Source organism: Lissotriton vulgaris, chromosome 7 (assembly GCF_964263255.1).
Source record: "Lissotriton vulgaris chromosome 7, aLisVul1.2, whole genome shotgun sequence".
NCBI classification, from domain to species: Eukaryota; Metazoa; Chordata; class Amphibia; order Caudata; family Salamandridae; genus Lissotriton; species Lissotriton vulgaris.
In genome coordinates this window covers 1,718,469,595-1,718,487,678 of record NC_141695.1, presented here as the reverse complement: position 1 = coordinate 1,718,487,678, position 18,084 = coordinate 1,718,469,595, and the positions used below count along the sequence as shown (strand labels likewise).

The following is an 18,084-nucleotide window of genomic DNA, read 5'->3' as shown; positions in this document are numbered from 1 at the left end:
TAACCTCTGAGGACATCCCGTATTACATGTGTTACGCCCTAGGTTTTAATTACAACCTCAAGGCACTATTTTCTTAAAGGCCTTCAGGCAGGACACTCAATTGGTCCTAAACAAGGTTGGCAATGATTACTTTAATCACGAGCACATCTCACATTTATATTAGAATCTTCTATAAATTTCCCTTCATCAGCTCCACATAGAGTGCAACGTAATCCGGAATTAATATATTTCTTTTTTCACATTTCAAAGCTATTAATTGTATATATTGAATGTACTGTGGTATTATCTTCCATGCAATGCATTATGGGTAGTGTGGATTTACCATATCTTTAAAGTTTATGATGCTCACTGGGGACCGCTAGGCGCAGCTTGTGGTACTGCAACTACACCTCTCACATTTATATTAGACCTTCTATAAATTTCCCTTCATCAGCTCCACATAAGAGTACAATCTCACCTAATCCGTAATTAATATAATTCTTTTGTCTCATTTCAAAGCTACTAATTGTATATATGTACATAGCTATTTGAATGTACTTGTGGTACTGTACTGTCTTGCATGCAATGCATTATGGGTAGGGTGGATTTACCATATCTTCAAAGTTTGTGATGCTCACTAGGGACCTCTAGGAGCAGTTTGCGGTGCTGCACCTAGATGAGCAGTGCTGGTGCCTTGCTTATTAGGGACCTCTAGGAACAGCTTACGGTACTTCACCTAGAAATGCAGTGCTGGTGCCTTGCTCACTAGGAAGCTCTAGGAGCAGTTTGCGGTACTGCACTGAAACATACCATACTGATTCCGGCTCACTATGCAATAATTTGCAATGCACTAGGTCTTGCATTACTGAAAGTATGAGCTATTGGTATTGTATTATTTTTTGCCACACCAATGCCTCAAAATATCAGAATTGCGAGACCTATTGCGTTGCAAATGCTTGTTGCATTTCCTATTGTTACCAGTTGGCTAATAAACCACTGCCATTTAAAACCAAAAACCGTTCAACTAGAGGAGAAAGAAGCCACTATAGCCTGGTTAAGAGTATTCAGTTAAGAGTGGACTATCAAAAATGTGCTTAATTAATGTATAATACAATACGGAGCTCTATGGTAGCCTGGTAAGATGGCAGGTATTTATCCGTCACAGAGAAGAGCAGCATATTTTATGGATTTGACTTTTGCTCTATTTTAACGTTTGACTCGCTGTAGCTCCACAGCTGGATACGATTCCAGATATCGTGAACCTACTTGACCGCCATTAGTTCTGTGAATAAAGACCTATAAATAAATATAGTAACAAAAGATCCGGCGATAACAATTCCCTGAAATGGATTACAAGAGGCACTGTGGAGAACATAAAAAGGGGTAACCATGGAATGGGCTGCACTTGTGATGATCACCCAGAAATAAAGTACTATACAGGAAAAGCCCATAACATTGCCCTTAAAAGGTTCTGCAACCCACTTTACCTGCGTCAGTTTTGTTTCAAATGCGCTTCCCATCTCTCTGCGTGTCGAATATCCTAGTTGGATCGAGAGAACTCCAACTGCGACCGTCTGGCCTATCTCATTTTATTTAGTCTACGCGTGCAGATCGTTACGATAGAAGAAAACGCCCGTGATCATTGGGCTCAACGTCGTGAAATGCAGTCAAAACGTCGAATACACGCAGGACATCTTTGGCGGAGGATCCAAGCACAAATTTGACGTACAAGGGGCAGAGAAAGAACAAGAACTTGCCTCCATTCCAGAATCTGACTCTGAGATGGAAGACGATTTACCTCAAGGTCAGCGTCCTGTGAGTACCAAACGCTCCTTGACCAAATCTTAGCTGAAATAAAAGGCCACGGTCTGCACAGAGAAGCTGTTTCTGACTCCCTCCCCTCCGGCTCAGCACCGAAACACTGCACTAAGCCTTCCGGCTTGGGATCGAGTTGGCCAAAGTCTGGCACCGAGCCAAAACCTTCAGACTCTTAAGTTAAAAACCGCTTTGGAACTGAAATCATTGACACCAAAGGGGAAACCTCCTGCGCCTGAAAAGTCATTCTACCCCGGCACCGAAATCCTTGGTGCCAAAACCTGAAACTGTTCCTCCAAGGCTGCAGGATCCGATTTTTCGACGCCCCAACACCCAAATCAGATCCAAAACAAGAGGAACTTTATATAAATCCAGCTATAGGACGTGTTCTTACTAAATCACCTCAAACGCAAACCTGAGTCAAGCTACACCCTATATCATATTCCTTGAAAGGGGAATAATGTAGGTACTAACCCAACCCCTCCTCCACCACGTTCCCCTACACGAACTTCTCCACCTTTGCAGCATTTACTGATTACACCAACTAACTCACCACCACCTGAATATAATCATGGAGATTAGTGGGGGACAATATCTTACTAATAGACCTCAGGAAGGATTATAACACAGATTCACCTACAGATACTGATCCAGATCTTTACCCTGCAAAGCCTTCTTCTCCTGGCGACAGTGTAGGATATCTAGAATTACTTGCTAGAGCTGCAGAATATCATGAGGTACAATTACATAAGGAATCTCTAGAGGAAGATTTCCTATTTGGAACGATCAGTAGCACACAAAGGCCTAGCCACACTTTGTATGCTTAAAGGTATAATAAGACATGCCGATTATATTTTTAAAGATCCAATGCGTGCTCACATTCTCATCCCCAGCATTGATAAATATAAGCGTGCTCCCTCAGATCCAGTCTTTATTAAGACAGTTACCACTTGACTCCTTGGTGGTCTCTAATGCCCGTAAACAGGCCAATTCATAGACTACAGGGGATGCTCCCCCTCCTGACAGTCTCAAAACTACTGGACGCATTGGGTTAATTAGTAGCCGCCCAAGCAGCAATACATTGGCTCATTGCCAACATCATTTTGTCGCTCCTTCTACCGTGGAGGGTCGAAAACCATGTCCTCAGACAATACTGCCGCCTCCTAACAAGGCAACAATCAATCATCCTATAAAAGGGGCTTCTTTAGAGGAGGATACAGAGGTAGCAACAACAGAGCCAGGGGTTCCACACCATGTAAATCCCCATCCCTGAATGCAGTGATCCCCCCCCACCAAATCATTTAACACCTGTTGGGGGACGTCTACTACAATCCCTCCCCATCTGGCAATCTATCACCACAGGCAAATGGGTGTTAGAAATAATCCAACATGGTCATTTCCTGGAGCTTACCAACAATCCTCCAAACTTTCCACCACGTTCTCACTAAATGTAACCAGAACATTTACATCTACTTCAGCAAGAGGTCCATAGAACCTGTGCCATTAAAACATCAAGGGACAGGCGTGTACTCCCTGTACTTTCTCATCCCTAAACAGGACTGCTCCTTGAGACCTATTCTAGACCTCCGAGAACTAAACCTCTACATACTTTCAGAGCATTTCCACATGGTGACACCAACAAGTGCTTCCACTTCTACAGCAGGGCGATTTTGTGTCTACTCTAGACTTTAAGGGCGCATATTTCCACATACCTATTCATCCCGCTCATCGCAAATACCACAGATTCATAATAGTGGGTCACCATTACCAATTCAAAGTACTACCACTTGGAGTCACCACTGCTCCCAAGGTATTTACCAAATGTCTAGCAGTAGTCGCAGCACATCTGAGAAGCCAACACATCCATGTCTTCCCATATTCTGACTGGCTCATCAAAGCCAGCACTTAACAAATGTGTCTCCAACACACTCAAACCACTATTAACTTACTTCAACTAGGGTTTACAGTAAATGTGTTGAAATCTCATCTACAGCCTTCCAACACACAAACTTATCTGGGAGCCACAATATACGCTCAAAGCTCTAGCTTCTTCGAATACAGCCTGGATTCACAGTATTCAGTCCCTTCTCACTCAATTTCAGCCCAACCAATCATTACCAGCAAAAGTATTCATGCAACTGCTAGGGATGATTGCGTCATGCATTATAATTGTTCCCCACGCAAGACTTCACATGCGTCCCCTTCGAGAATGCTTAGCAAGTCAGTGGAACCAGTTCCAGGGTCAGTTGACTGACCTAGTGTTAGTAGATGGCTGCACTCATTGCTCTCTGCCGTGGTGGAACCCACAAAATCTATCCAAAGGGCGGCCCCTTCTCAACCCTGTACCACAGACAGTGCTAACAGCAGACTCATCGCCCACTGGTTGGGGCACTCACCTACAAAGTTACACAATCCAAGGATTATGGAGTTTAAAGTACAAGAACCTCCATATAAATTACATAGAGCTACTAGCAGTGTTTCTTGCACTCAGCCTTTCAAACTCACCTAATAGGCAAAACTGTCCTAGTCAGCAGAGACAGCATAGCATGACCGCTAATTACTATATACATAAACAAGGGAGTACACACTCTCTCTCCAACTAACAAGCCATTTGGAATTGGGCCATACATCACAAAATGTATCTCCTAGCAGAACATCTTCCTTGGAGTAAACAATCAAATTGCAGACCTTCTCCGCAGACAGAGGCAGCAGATCCACAAGTAGGAACTTCATCCCCAGATTCTTCTTCCCTACTTTCAGAAAGAGGGATCTCCTCACATACCTGTGTGCCACGGCTGAAAACACAATGCCCAAGCTTCATTTCCAGGTTCCCACACCTGCTCTCCAAAGGTAATGCCTTATGGATCAACGGTCATGGATATTTGCCTATGCTTTTCTGCCTCTCCCACTTATTCCATTATTAGTTCAGAAGCTCGGACAATCATCCTCCAAAGTCATTCTCATAGCTCCCACATAGGCACGTCAACCTTGGTTCACTACCCTACTAGAGCTCAGTAGTTCCACACTAAAGGCTGCATCTCCACTCCAGTCTCCTCACTCAGACCCATGGAGACATCAGGCATCCAAATCCCAAGGAACTCAACCTAGCGACTTGGCTCCTGAGGTCATTGACTTTGGTTATTTACAATTACCCCCAGACTGTATGACTATCCTAAAGGAGGCTAGAAAACCTACTACTAGGGCATGTTATGCAGCAAAGTAGAAAAGATTTGTTATATACTGCAACAATATCAACCCCCTTGATGCTTCAGTGTAAAACATCATCTGTTATCTCCTACATTTACAGCAATCTGGATTAGCCGACACATCCATTCGATTGCATTTAGCAGCAGTAGATGCATACTTACAAATCAGACAACACTTATCTCTCTTCAGAGTACCAGTGATTAAAGTCTTTATGGAAAGACTAAAAAGAGTAATACCAAGAGCTCTACCTGCACCAGTACAAAACGTGAACATAGTCCCTACAAGACTAATGGGTCCACCTTTTGAACCAATGCACAAGTGTCAACTAATATTTCTCTCTTGGAAGGTTGCTTTTCTTATTGCAATCACTTCCTTAAGTAGAGTTGGTGAACTTCAGGCATTAACTTTACAAGAGACTTTCTTTCATCTTCACAAAGACAAAGTGGTTCTTCGAACCAATCCCAAATTTCTTCCTAAAGTGGTTTCTGCTTTTCACATCAATCAGTTGAGTTACCAGTGTTCTTTTCTCAAACTGATTCTGTAGCGGAATGAGCTCTACACACACACTAGATGTTAGAGCTCTACTATATTATGTGGAAAGAACAAAAGATTTTTGTAAGACAAAACAGCTTTGTTCCTTTTTGGCCACCACACAAAGGCAATCCCATATCTAAATAAGGCATTGCAAGATGTATCATGAAATGTATCCAAACATATTATGTTAAAGCGGAAAGAACCTTGACAATACCAACTAGAGCGCATTCCACTCACAAAATAGGGGCTACTATGTCCTTCTTAAGGAATATTCCTCTAGCTGATATCTGTAAGGCAACAACATGGTCTACACCGCACATATTCACAAAACATTGTGTTAACAAGGCACCAAGCTAATGTAGGCCAGTCAGTACTTAAAACGTTTTTTAAACAACTGCAACAGCTACAGGTTAGCCACCGCTTTGGGAGATTACTGCTATATAGTCCATGCAAAACATGTGATCTACAGCTCACATGCCTCGAACGGAGAATGCTACTTACCCAGTATGCATCTGTTCTAGTCATGTAGAGCTGTAGATTCATATGCGCCTCCCCAGTTACCTGTATCTGTTGCAGTGGTATCTTACTTGGATACATGCACATGGACATCTCTATTCTACTACTATTACTAACTCCATTATCACCCTCTGCAGGAAAACAATCTAACAATGGAGTCTATGCCCATGCACACTATCACCGAAAGGAGGAGTCACTTACCTTGTGACTTCGTCAAACCAAATGCAAACATCCGGACCCAACATTAGACGAAAGGCTATGCAAAGCATGTGAATCTACAGCTCTACATGCCAAGGACAGATGCATACGGGGTAAGTAGCATTCTCCTTACAGATTACTTTTCTTACACCGTGCAATATACCTGGATTCTGCACTGGGACATTTCCTGTAAACAGGTAAGTAAAAGCATTTTTTGTTATTTAGTTAGTTTTGAAGGGTTTCTTGGATTTTCCAACTCCACATTTGGAAACTTTTCACAGAAAGTCAATGTTATCCTATGGAGAAAAATAGGCTTATAGGTTCAAAGGTAAGTATTCGGTTGTGGGAGTTGGTATTCTGGGGGTAGACTCTGGTCCCTCAGGGTCAAGGATGCACTCTTGTTACACCCTCAGCGGCACTAAGGCGGCCGGGTGCAGAGTGGTAAGGTCCTATGTAATCCAATGGGCGATAGGGGGCCTCCGGTTGGTGGCTGCTTACGAGCATGCCACTGGGTTGTGGGAGCAAAGCTCCTGGACTTGAGGTCAGGGCAAATAGGGGTTCAAACCAGCACAAAAGGTGTGCCCTCAGCGGCACTGGGGCGGTCATGTGCAAAGTGCTGTTTTGGCGTTGGGTGCCCTGTAGCTTTCAATGGGAAGTCTCTGGTTTGCAAACCCACTGCAGGCTTGGGGTCGAAGGTCTTCTCGGTGCGACCACCATTTGGCGGGGTAAGTTGGGATGTTGGGGGGTCGGTTGGCCACCCAAGGCAGTGGTGCGATTAGGCGCAGGGGTGCCTTTTTAGGATCTGATCTCCTTCCCAGCTCCTGGTCACGTTTGAAGGAACCTTCCAGTTTGAGGCAGGTCAGTGGTCACCGGAACTAGATTCAGAATCACCGGGGAGACCTCCTCTTGGTGTGGGGCAACTCTAACTCGGGCCGTGGGTGTCTGGTGCAGAGTGGTGCAGACTCGCGGATCCTGCCGAAGGTAGAGTCTCTTGGTAAACAAATCCGGTGTTCACTGAGTATTTTTTTTTTTATTTAAGGTAGGGCAAGTCCTATGGGTTCTTGAGCCTGCAGGATACACCGGAGTTTCGCTTCTGCAGGTTTGAGGTGGGGATAGGCCGGTAGGGCTGGGGCCAAGTCAGTGGGCATCCTCCTCGTTAGAATCGGCACAGCAGTTTGGTTCTTCTTATTTTCTTCTTCTGGTTTCTTGCCTGCGGAAGCAAGATTCGGGGTGCCCCCTAAATGCTATATTTAGGGACGTTGCAGGTAAGTAGAGGTTAGGACCATTGGGGTGGGTACAGGACCAGGAGCTGGTGAGAAGATCCAACTCTAAAAGGCACCCCTGCATCCGATGCCCCACTGGCCTTGGGTGGCCCAACAGACTGTGCATAGCCAACCCCCAACATCCCAACTTACCTTTCCAAGTGGTGGTCGCACCCAGAAAACCTTTGTCCCCAAGCCTGCAGTAGCTTTTGCAAACCTTGAGACTCCCCATTGAAAGCTACGGGGCGTCCGACGCCAAAATAGCACTCTGCACCCGGCCGCCCCAGTGCCGTTGAGGGTGCATCTTTTGTGCTGGCCTAAACCCCTATTTGCAGTGAGCTTAAGTCCAGGTGCTTTGCTCCCACAAACCAGTGGGCTTCTTGTCATCAGCCACCAAGCGGAGGCCCCCTATTCCCCACTGGATAACATTGGCCTCAGCACCCAGCCGCCCTAGTGCCGCTGAGGGTGTAAAAAGAGTGCATCCTTGACCCTGGGGGACCCCTGCCAACACAAAGTACTTACTCCAATATTAGAACTTTCATAGATTCCCATTGCTTGCATCCATCCCCTTCGTCCGGGTGGGAGTCCCCGGTAAAAAAAAAAAATCCATAGAAATAGGTACAAAAAAAAAAGACCTAGGCCTCATCTAATTTTGTAGCATATCCACCTCTTTTGTAAGAGAGATCAAATCAGAACAGCCTCACCCCATAGCACCTTCCTTATAGAGCCTCAGATTTCCTACTGTACGTTGTGCAAGGGAGTCTCCACTGAGCTCTGCCCAGTTTTTCTTCATCTACAACTACTATTTCCATCTCAACTCTTCACAAATCTTCATTATGTCAGACAAGGAAAAGAAGGCTCTTTTTAAGGCTTGTGCCACCTGCTCGAAAAAGAGACTTTATGTGGAGGACAAACCTAAAGACTGTATTTATTGTTTGTATCCGGACCATTAAGCTTCTGACTGCAAGATCTGTCGGACCTTCTCAACTAAGACCTTGCGGGACCGTGAGGGACGTCTGCTCACTTGGCTAAGACCTCTGATAGGTCTGTCTAACAGGCGTAGTCCCATCAAATCTCCTCACATAGGTGTAAAGTAAAGGGAAGGACTTGCTGTTGATGTGGCACCGGTTAAGAAAAGCCATGGGCCTTCTGCTTCTTCTCAGCCTTCTGGGAAGCCAAAAACTTTCAAAAAACCACTTTCTGTTCCTCCTGAGGGGAAAGCTGACAGAAAAAGTCTCTCGTCGGCGACAACCGCATCAATAGTCGACGACTGCTTCACAAATCTTACCGGCGTCTGCTTCGGAGAGTTTCCTAGTCTCCATTGGCTTAATCTACGACGGCGACGCAAACAGAGGTACCTTTTATTCTGTCATCGTATACTTTAACAACTTCCACGTCGACGAGGATGACTATGTTGATGGTGCCGACGGCGACCAAGTCTACAGCAACGACAACAGCTTCCAGCCTGATAATGACGACCGTCCCGTCGACGTTGGCTCTTTCCTCATAGCCGGTTCAAACATTGTCGCCGGAGGCTCTGTCGACGATACAAAATGTGGCAATTTCGATACGGAGACGTCTCATTACTCTGGAAATGACTTCTCCAAGGAAAGTGACACCCCTGCCTCCTGCTCCCTTTTTGAAAGAGCAGTTTTCCCGAGGACGATGATGGTACTGATGGTGATGCAGATAGCTCATCTCAGCTGCATGTTAAATATCAGGACTCTATCTCTGAGGAGTATTATGCCGCAATACAGATCAATCCGGATCAATATCAACAGGACATAGTTTGCATGCCATCTTCCCTCATTACAGACCTGCAGTTCATGTTTTATTACAGAAGGAGGTTTGCAACGCAGTCCTCTGGCCAAGACGCAGGGCAAGTGCCTCCAGCTCCACTTGCTCGTCCAGTTACACCTCAGCCTCCTCAAATTCCAGTACCGGAGTTACCTGAGCCACAGCAGAATGTGGATACAGTCCAGGACGACACATCTGATGATGACCAAGGCACTATAACCATCCTGGACCTTGACAGGGAATGGGATGACTACATTATTCCGGACCCCGCCTCTCCCATTCCTGAATCGGCTGATTCTCCTACAGCTGATATTGGAGGTTTTCACAATTTAATGGAGAGGGCTTCTGAGCGTTTCGATCTGCCCATTCCATCAGTGCTGTTGGAATGTTTTTTATAACTTCAAAGAACCATACAGGAAGTCTGTTCGCTCTATCCCTATCGTGGGCCATGTCTGGGATGAGGGGCTAAAAGTGATGAAGTCGACTGCCACTATCACACCTGTGCTTCCTCGTCTGGAAAAGAAATACAAAGCTCCGGATGATACCCCGCTTGTCTGGTCAGCCAACCGAAACTGGATTCTGTGATTTTACAAGTGGCCTAGAGAAAATCAAAAAATCCGGCAGTACCTCTTACTACTCCACCTGATAAAGATGGTAGGCGATAAGATAATGCTGGGAAGAGGTTTTCTTCCGTGTCCAGCCTCCTGGTCAGAGCGGCCAATGCCTTGACTATTGGGCAGTATGATTACCAGATGTGGAGATCATACCGTATCTGTCTCCGTATCTGGACCAGCTGCCTGAAGAAGCTAAAGCCTAAGCCAGAAAGACCCTAATGGAGGGAGAAAGAAAATCTTCCGAAATAATTGACTGCGTAAGGGACACTGCCACTACAGCTTGTCGCTCTCTCGCAGGGGCAGCAGACATTCGACGACCAGGCTGGCTTCATGCCACTTGGTTCCGGTCAGAAGTCCAGAACAAGATCCTGGATCTTTCCTTTGATGGTGAAGCGCTCTTTGGGAAGCACATTGATGCGCTGCAAGACAAATACACGGAAACTGCCAAGTCCCTTGGGACTCTACAATATAGCAAGGTTCCATTCTGTGGAGCTAGAGGTAGAGGTTTTTCTTAATACAGAGGCGGATACCAGCAACAGCGCTTTTCCTCTTACTCACAGCCTTCTCAATCTTACTGGCCGCAATATTCCCAGCGGCAAGGCCAGTCATAGTCTTTCTCTCGAGCATAGAGAGGAAGGCAGGGGCTCCAGGGGAGGGATTCCTCTAAGCGCCAGTAGCGGCTTCTTGGCTCTTCCTACTGTTCCTTTGTCCCCTGTAACACCAGTGGGGGCCAGGATATCCCAATACTTCCACAATTGGCAATTTATAAAATCAGATTGGAGGGTTCTCAATATTGTTTTGTCAGGCCATACTCTGGAATTTCAACATCATCCACCATCCAAAGCCCCTCGCGCCACCGAATCCAAACATCTACGCCTAGAAGTCCACCAACTACTTCTCAAGAGGGCGATAGAACCGATCCCCCTATCCCAGCGGGGAAAGGGATTCTATTCCCGGTTCTTTCTTGTTCAAAAGACCGTAGAAAAATGGCACCTAATTTTAGACCTGAGGGAGCTAAACGCCTATCTCATAAAACTCTTTTCGGATGGTCTTCTTACAGGACATTTTACTGCTCCTCAATCCAGGAGATTACATGGCCACCCTGGATCTCTAGGACGCATACTTCCTTGTCCCCATCCACCCGGCCCACAGGACGTTTTTACGCTTTACAGATCTGTTGACTGGGTGTGAGTGTTTGATTGGTTCAGATGCTCAGTCCATCACCACCCCCTTTTGTACCGCTTTGTTCCCCATAAATTGGCAGGGTATGCTCAGGCGTGAGTCCCTTGCTCACTTTGCCACTGGATTCAAGCAAGCCTGGCTGAAGATGTCTGTAATGCCAGAAACCAGTCCTAGGAAGTTTGTTTCTGGTACAGGGCAGGGAAGGCATGGCTTGGCAGTTCGGGCTGGACTGTTCCCATGAGGCACACGGTCAGACTGATTTGCATATGGCCATGTCTGAACTGGGGTAGCAGAGTGGGCTAAAGAACGGTGATGGATTAAACCCAGATCTGTTGACTGGGTGTGAGTGTGTGATTGGTTCAGATGCTCCGTTCATCACCACCCTCATTTGTTATAGTAGCCAAGAGCCACTTTCAATTCAAGGTCCTGCCTTTCGGACTCAGATCTGCGGATTTTCACAAAGGTCCTAGCCCCAGTCGCAGCTCTTCTCCAGAAACAGAGGCTCCAGGTCTTTCCTTACCTGGACGACTGGCTGGTGAAAGCTCCGTCTCATCACGCAGCAGAGGACGCTGTTGAAACATGCACTCAGCTCTTCTGTCATCTGGGGCTTCAGCTCAACACTGAAAAGTCAGTCCTGTGCCCGTCCAAGTCAGCCAAATTCCTGGGAGCCATTCTGGACAATTCTTGTTGCACCGCATTCCCGTCAAGAGAGAGGCAAACAAAACTGATTGCCTCTGCCCATCGATTGCAAAAAAAGTCACTTTCAGTCCGCCTCTACAAGTCCCTTCTAGGGTCCATCTCGCCCAGCATTCCCTTGATTCCACATTGCAGGTTGCGAATGCCCCCCCTCCAAGAGCAAGTGGATTTGCAGTGGCGCTAATCAGAAGGCTCTTTCGAAGACAAGATCACAATAACTCAACCTATGAAAGATGTTGCCAACTGGTGGACGTTCAGAGACCATCTCTCTCAGGGTGTCACCTTCAGGGTCACCCCAGCTCCTCTAATAATTACAACAGACTCCTCTCTCGAAGGCTGGGGGGGCTGTCTTACAAGATCTTCAGGTGAGCAGCCGCTGGCTGCCCCAGCATCATCTCCTCCACATCAATCTGTTAGAACTCAGGGCGATTCGTCTGGCATTACAGGCCTTCCTTCCGCAGATCAGACAATCCATTGTCCTGGTCCGTATGGACAACACGATGGCCATGCATTATGTAAACAAGCAGGGAGGAGCAAGGTCTCGTCCGCTATCCAAAGAGGCTCAGGAGATTTGGGAATGGGCTATCCAAAAGAAAATATCACTCTCTGCTGAGCATCTTTCAGGTGCCTTTAACAAGACCGCAGATACGCTCAGTCGCCTCAAGTCAGTGAGCCACGAGTGGGAATTCGACCAACACACTCTGGAAAAGATTTTCAACCTCTGGGGCACTCCTCCCATAGATCTCTTTGCACCACCAGAGAACAAGAAATGCCGACTACGCAAGCAGGGAGCACCATCTGGGATCATTGGGGAATGCGCTTTGTATGACCTGGTCAGGCGCCTTTGTTTAAGCTTTTCCTCCGATCCCGCGAATTCCCAGACTTCTCAGGACGCTCAAGGCGGAACCCTGCCGAATGATTCTGGTGGCCCCGGCATGGCCTCGCCAGTTTTGGTTTACGGAGCTTCTCCTTCTCTCCCTGGATCATCCAATTCATCTGCGCCCAATTCCTTATCTGCTAACGATGTCCCAGGGACAAGTGGTACATCCGGATCAGATCTCGCTTCAGTAATCAGTGTGGCTCCTGAGCACCGAGCATTCCAGAATCTAAATATCTCGCCAGAGTGTAGAGAGGTGCTGGCTCAAGCCTGAGCAACAAGTACAAATAAGACCCATCGCTTAAAATGGAAGTGTTTTTGCCTGTGGTGCCGGCAATAGAACATTCATCCTCACTCCTCTGCTCCTCATCAGATTTTGCCATACATTTTAGCATTGGCTAAGTCAGGTCTCTCTCATTCCTCTATCAAGGTGCACCTGGGAACCATTTCTAGATTCAGACTAACTTCTTCTGGACCTTCCCTCTGGTCAGCAAGGATCGTAAAACTATTTCTGAAAGGTCTTTTTAGGGTTTTTCCACCAGTCTGACCTCCACCACCTCTGTGGCAGCTTAAGTTAGTCCTTACTCCACTCATGAGGCCGCCTTTTGAACCAATTCATAGGGCCGACCTTAAATTCCTCTCTTGCAAAGTGGCCCTCCTTCTCGCCTTAACATCAGCCAGAAGGGTAGGTGAACTGCACGCTCTCACTATTAAGTTACCTTTTTTACTGTTTAAATAAGAAACTTTGATTCTGAGGACGAATCCCAAATTCATCCCGAAGGTCCCTTCAGACTTTCATTTGAATGAACCAGTGATTCTCAAATCCTTTTTTCCTCGACCCACTACTCCAGTGGATAGGGCTCTTCACTCGCTTGATGTTCAAAGGTCTCTGAAATTTTATCTGCTGCGTACCAAAGACTTCAGAAGATCTACACTGCTCTTTGTTGCTGTCGGTGCCCCTCGCAAGGGTTTCCCCTCTTTCGAAGCAGGGGGTTGCGCGATGGCTTGCCAGCGCGATCCAATACTGTCAACAAGCTGCTGGTAAGCCCCTGGAAGGGCGAGTCTAGGCGCACTCTACGAGATCCATGTCTTCTTCAGCTGCTCTTTTTGCCAGAGTGCCGATCAAGGACATTTGCAGGGCAGTGACATGGAGCAGTGCCCATACTTTCACGAAGCATTACTGCTTGGACTTCTCCACGCGTGGTGACTCGGCAGTGGGAAGGCAGTCCTGAGGAACTTCTTTGAATAAGTGGTCAGCTTTCCCTACTAACCCTCCTTCCTTTTATTGGTTTTTTCGCACATTTTGTAACTCATGATATTCACTGACTGCTTTTGCTAACTTGTATCTTTGACTGTATGCATCTTGCAAGGCTTATAATAATGTATTGTTACTCAAAATGTGTTTCTGACTGCTAGCTATTCTGATACAAGCAATGGGAATGTATGAAAGTTTCAATACTGTATTAAGAAAACAAGTTACTTACCTGTAACTTTGGTTCTCCAGTATTGGTAACTTTCATAGATTCCCATGCGCCCACCCTCCTCCCCTGGGAAAGCTCAGTGTCCAGCATCTTCTGTTTATACTGTTGCACAACTGTTATGAAAATCTGAGGCTCTCAGCAAGGTTCAATGGGTGAGGCTGTTCTGATTGGCTGTTCATTGTATTTGGTCTCTTTTACAAAAAGGTGGATATGCTACAAAATGAGATGAAGCCTAGGCCTTTTTCTTTTTTTGTACCCATTTCTATGGTATTTTTTATTTACCGGGGACTCTCATCCCGATGACTGGGAATGATACAAGCAATGGGAATCTATGAAAGTTACCAATACTGGTGAACCAAAGTTACAGGTAAGTAACTTGTTTTCTTACCTTTAAACCGATAACACTATTTTCCTCCATAGGATAATATTGACTGTTTTTCTATGAAAAGTTTCTAAGTGTGGAGTTGGAAAATCTATGAAAACCTTTTACAACTGTACTAAATAACAAAAACGTTTTATCTTGCCTGTTTACAGGAACTGTCCCAGTGTAGTATCGTGGTATACTACACTGGAGGAAAAGTAATTTGAATAGTAATGTACTGATCATTTTACTAAAAAGCACATTCAAAGTATATGTACTGTATTACCAAAGCATTGCCTTTATCAGTAACACTAATCAAATCAAAGTACATTTACAATTGCAATTCAAACTGTTTACAAACTGCATTACTACTGTAAAGTATGTATTGCTCACCTGTGCCAGGCTTGCTTGGTTTTAGAAAATATAATAACAAATAATATTTTTATACAAAAACAATTGGTCTGAAGTTCAGTCTTTGAGTGTGTGGATTCGTTTGCTGATTGAGTGTGTACAACAAATGCTTAACACTGTCCTCTGATAAAGCCTTACTGCTCGACCACACTACCACAAATGGAGAGTGAGGTGCTATCTACTTTACCTCTGCCTACCTTTTGGGTTCCACTGGACTCTGTACACTCTATACCTCACTTTGGTATAGTATATATATATAGAGCCAGCTTCCTACAAGTTCCATTTTGCATGACTGCCAAAGTACAGTCCGGTCTATAGCTGTCCTGCATGGCTCTTATTGCTAACATCTCTTGGATATGCAATGTGGCCTACAATGTCAAAGCTGGCTCAGCGGCTTTTTCCATGGGGCCTCGAGTAATTAAACGGGTTTGCCCCAAAGTTTCATGTATTTGAGCCTCAATATAAGAAGGAAAGTGATCTGTCAGAGTTTCCAGTACCTGGTCAGTGAAATCTCTCTTCTAGGCTGTGAACCGGGGGCCTTTTGATTTAGGGGCGATTCGCTCGTTTGGTGTAGGAAGGCCTGGGGCTCGTCTGTTCCAGGGACCATTCCAAGGATCAATAAACTTGTACAGTTGAGGTAACACTTGCGGTAACTGGAGAGTTACCTAGATCACCTGTTTTACCTATATTAGGGGAGTGGCTGGGGCTAGCAGCAGGCATAGACTCTCGCATTTACTCCTGCCCTCCTGTAGGAAGTTCTTCGTAGGTAGGGGGAAAACAGGGTGTGTAGGAAAGTCCGAAGTCAGATCTATAATTGATTTGCACAGCATTAAGCTGGGGCATGATTAAGCTCTGCTTGGTAAGGAGCCCTACACAAGCAAATTCTTTACTTGGATTTTTTGTAGCAACCTGAGATGTACTATGCAGACAGCTGAATTAACACCCCGAATTATTCAGTCAAATATCTGTGGATGCCATATCCTAAAATATTTTTGCTCCTTTGGAACTGCTTCTATTGCCTTACAAAAGTATTGTTTGAATTCTTTGTAGAGGAATGCACTTGAGATGGAGACTGAACACGTCACTTTCACCAAAACTCAAGTGATTTTGAAGCTGCTTGAGGTCAGGATTGAAGAGACCGAGCAACTCTATGTGCCGCTTCGCCTCCTGACCTGGTGCAACTGTGGAGGAGCATGAGCTCGCAGCTAGGGGTCTTCCTGGATAAAGGGGAAGATGGCTGCTATGCCTGTGGGGCGGTATATCACAATATGCCACCATGAATCAAATGATCACACTACCATCCCTTTTCCGGAAACCACCAAATATAGCTGAGAGTACCTTACACAGACACACGCTAAATGTCAGAAGAGCAGTTATGTTTATATATAGGCTACCAAAGTTCTCAGAAAGACCAATCAGTTTTTCATAGGTCACTCCACCTAGACCCTTGAAACAGTAACTAAGAATGCCATTGTAGATGGATTGTTCAAACTATCGAAATGTGTTATTGACTAGCTAACCAGACCTTAAGCATCATGCTATGGGTGCATTCATCAAGGAAAAAAGGTCGTTTATGGCTGAATCCTATCATCATATTTGCACAGTTGCCGCATGGTTCTTAGAACATATCTTCACAAAACACACACTACTTGCATAGATGTAGACTCTCGAAAGGTGGCAGCAGTATGTCAAGTTGTACTAAGAAACCTGTTTGTCTAGATGCAATCCACGGTTTCTCTTCCCCAGGGAGGTAATACCAATACATTATCTGAGGAATGAATGTCAATCAAGAAGAGATTTCATGCTGCAAAAGAAGCCAGTTACTTACCTGTAATTATGGTTTTGCAGCTTGAAACTCTTCCAGTAAATGCGATCCCTCAGCCTCCCCATTCGAGGAGGTTTGTGGAGGAGCTAAAAGTAAAACAAGGAAACTAGAAAAAAATCTGTCAGTGTGGACTCACTGTCACACTGAGGTTGCGATCTATCATATAAGGGTCTGCCTATCTACCCCGTCACCGCCCACACACACACAAACCAAGTAAAAGTTTTTAACTAAACCATAATCGTCTGGACCCAACCACTGGCTAACCGACTTCTGAAAGCAGGCAAATGTAGAATTTTCAAGCTGAAACGCTATAATTACAGGTAAGTCACTGGTTTGATTGTGTTTATTAGCAATAGGTTGGCAATAAAGAAAACAATTTTTTCACTTCTTTCGGTATAATCTCTGCTGCTTTCAAATACTACACATGGGCCTTGCAAGGTCATGGTTAAATGGAGTACCAGAGGCACCTGGGAGAGTGAATTGTCCTCTCTATCACCCCACTCACTTTAAAGTCGTCACTAAAGCCGTACAATTCCCATGTATTGTCAACAAAGGGAAATAAGGACAAAGTTGTTGTGCAGATGAATTCTTTTCATATGTGAAATGGAGGGGCTCATTACTTTAGAAAGGCAGGGGATTTAGCCTGAGAGCATCTGAGGTTCTAGTAAGACCACATGTAATTTAAGTGCTTTGAGTCTGCCTGAAAAGATTGGCCTACCGTTAATCATACACCTTATTTCCTTTATAGAATCCATACTGGAGATCGACCCTACAAATGTGTGCACCCAGGATGCGATAAAGCCTTTACACAGCTGTCAAACCTACAGGTAAGACCTCCTGTGATCTATATATTCCTTTTGACTTAATCGGTCATTGCTTGTGGCCCTTAGCAATGTGACGTGGTGTGTGCCTATAAGATCCCTTGCCTGCAACCTTTGCCATGTAGTAGTTCACATAGTTGCTTCTGTGCTAGTGACGAGCCAGAGTATAGAAATTTGTGTGTGAAATTGCAGATATATGAAACACATCTCTATTTTTGCAGTCCCAACAGGTTTCATGGTTTAGAATGTAATCACTAGAAATTGATGGTGAAACAACTGTAGACAGTCACTAGAGGAGCTTCTAACTTCTGATATTTTGATATTTGTTCTCCAGATCATTTTCCCATCACCATTCTCTTTGCAGTTATTTCTCCCGTTTCCATGATCTTCTGTGCTCACCCCTTGACCTTTTTACTCACCTCATTTATCATCTTCCTGGATTTCTCTCGTTCTCCTCTTCACCTTTTTACGCCACATCTTTTTTGCCCCAGTCCTCATGTGAGTACCA

The 18,084-nt window shown here is 45.2% G+C and overlaps 1 protein-coding gene across 6 annotated transcripts in view; it reads left to right on the top strand.

The window, feature by feature from the left end:
• Positions 1-18,084, top strand: part of ZNF384 (zinc finger protein 384) — a 197,037-nt gene that overhangs the window by 150,243 nt on the left and 28,710 nt on the right. For all 6 annotated transcript variants that reach the window (XM_086932905.1, XM_086932906.1, XM_086932907.1 and 3 more), the window contains one exon: positions 17,504-17,582. In XM_086932905.1, the coding sequence (XP_086789031.1) occupies positions 17,504-17,582 (79 nt within the window). The remainder of the gene's footprint in view (positions 1-17,503; positions 17,583-18,084) is intronic.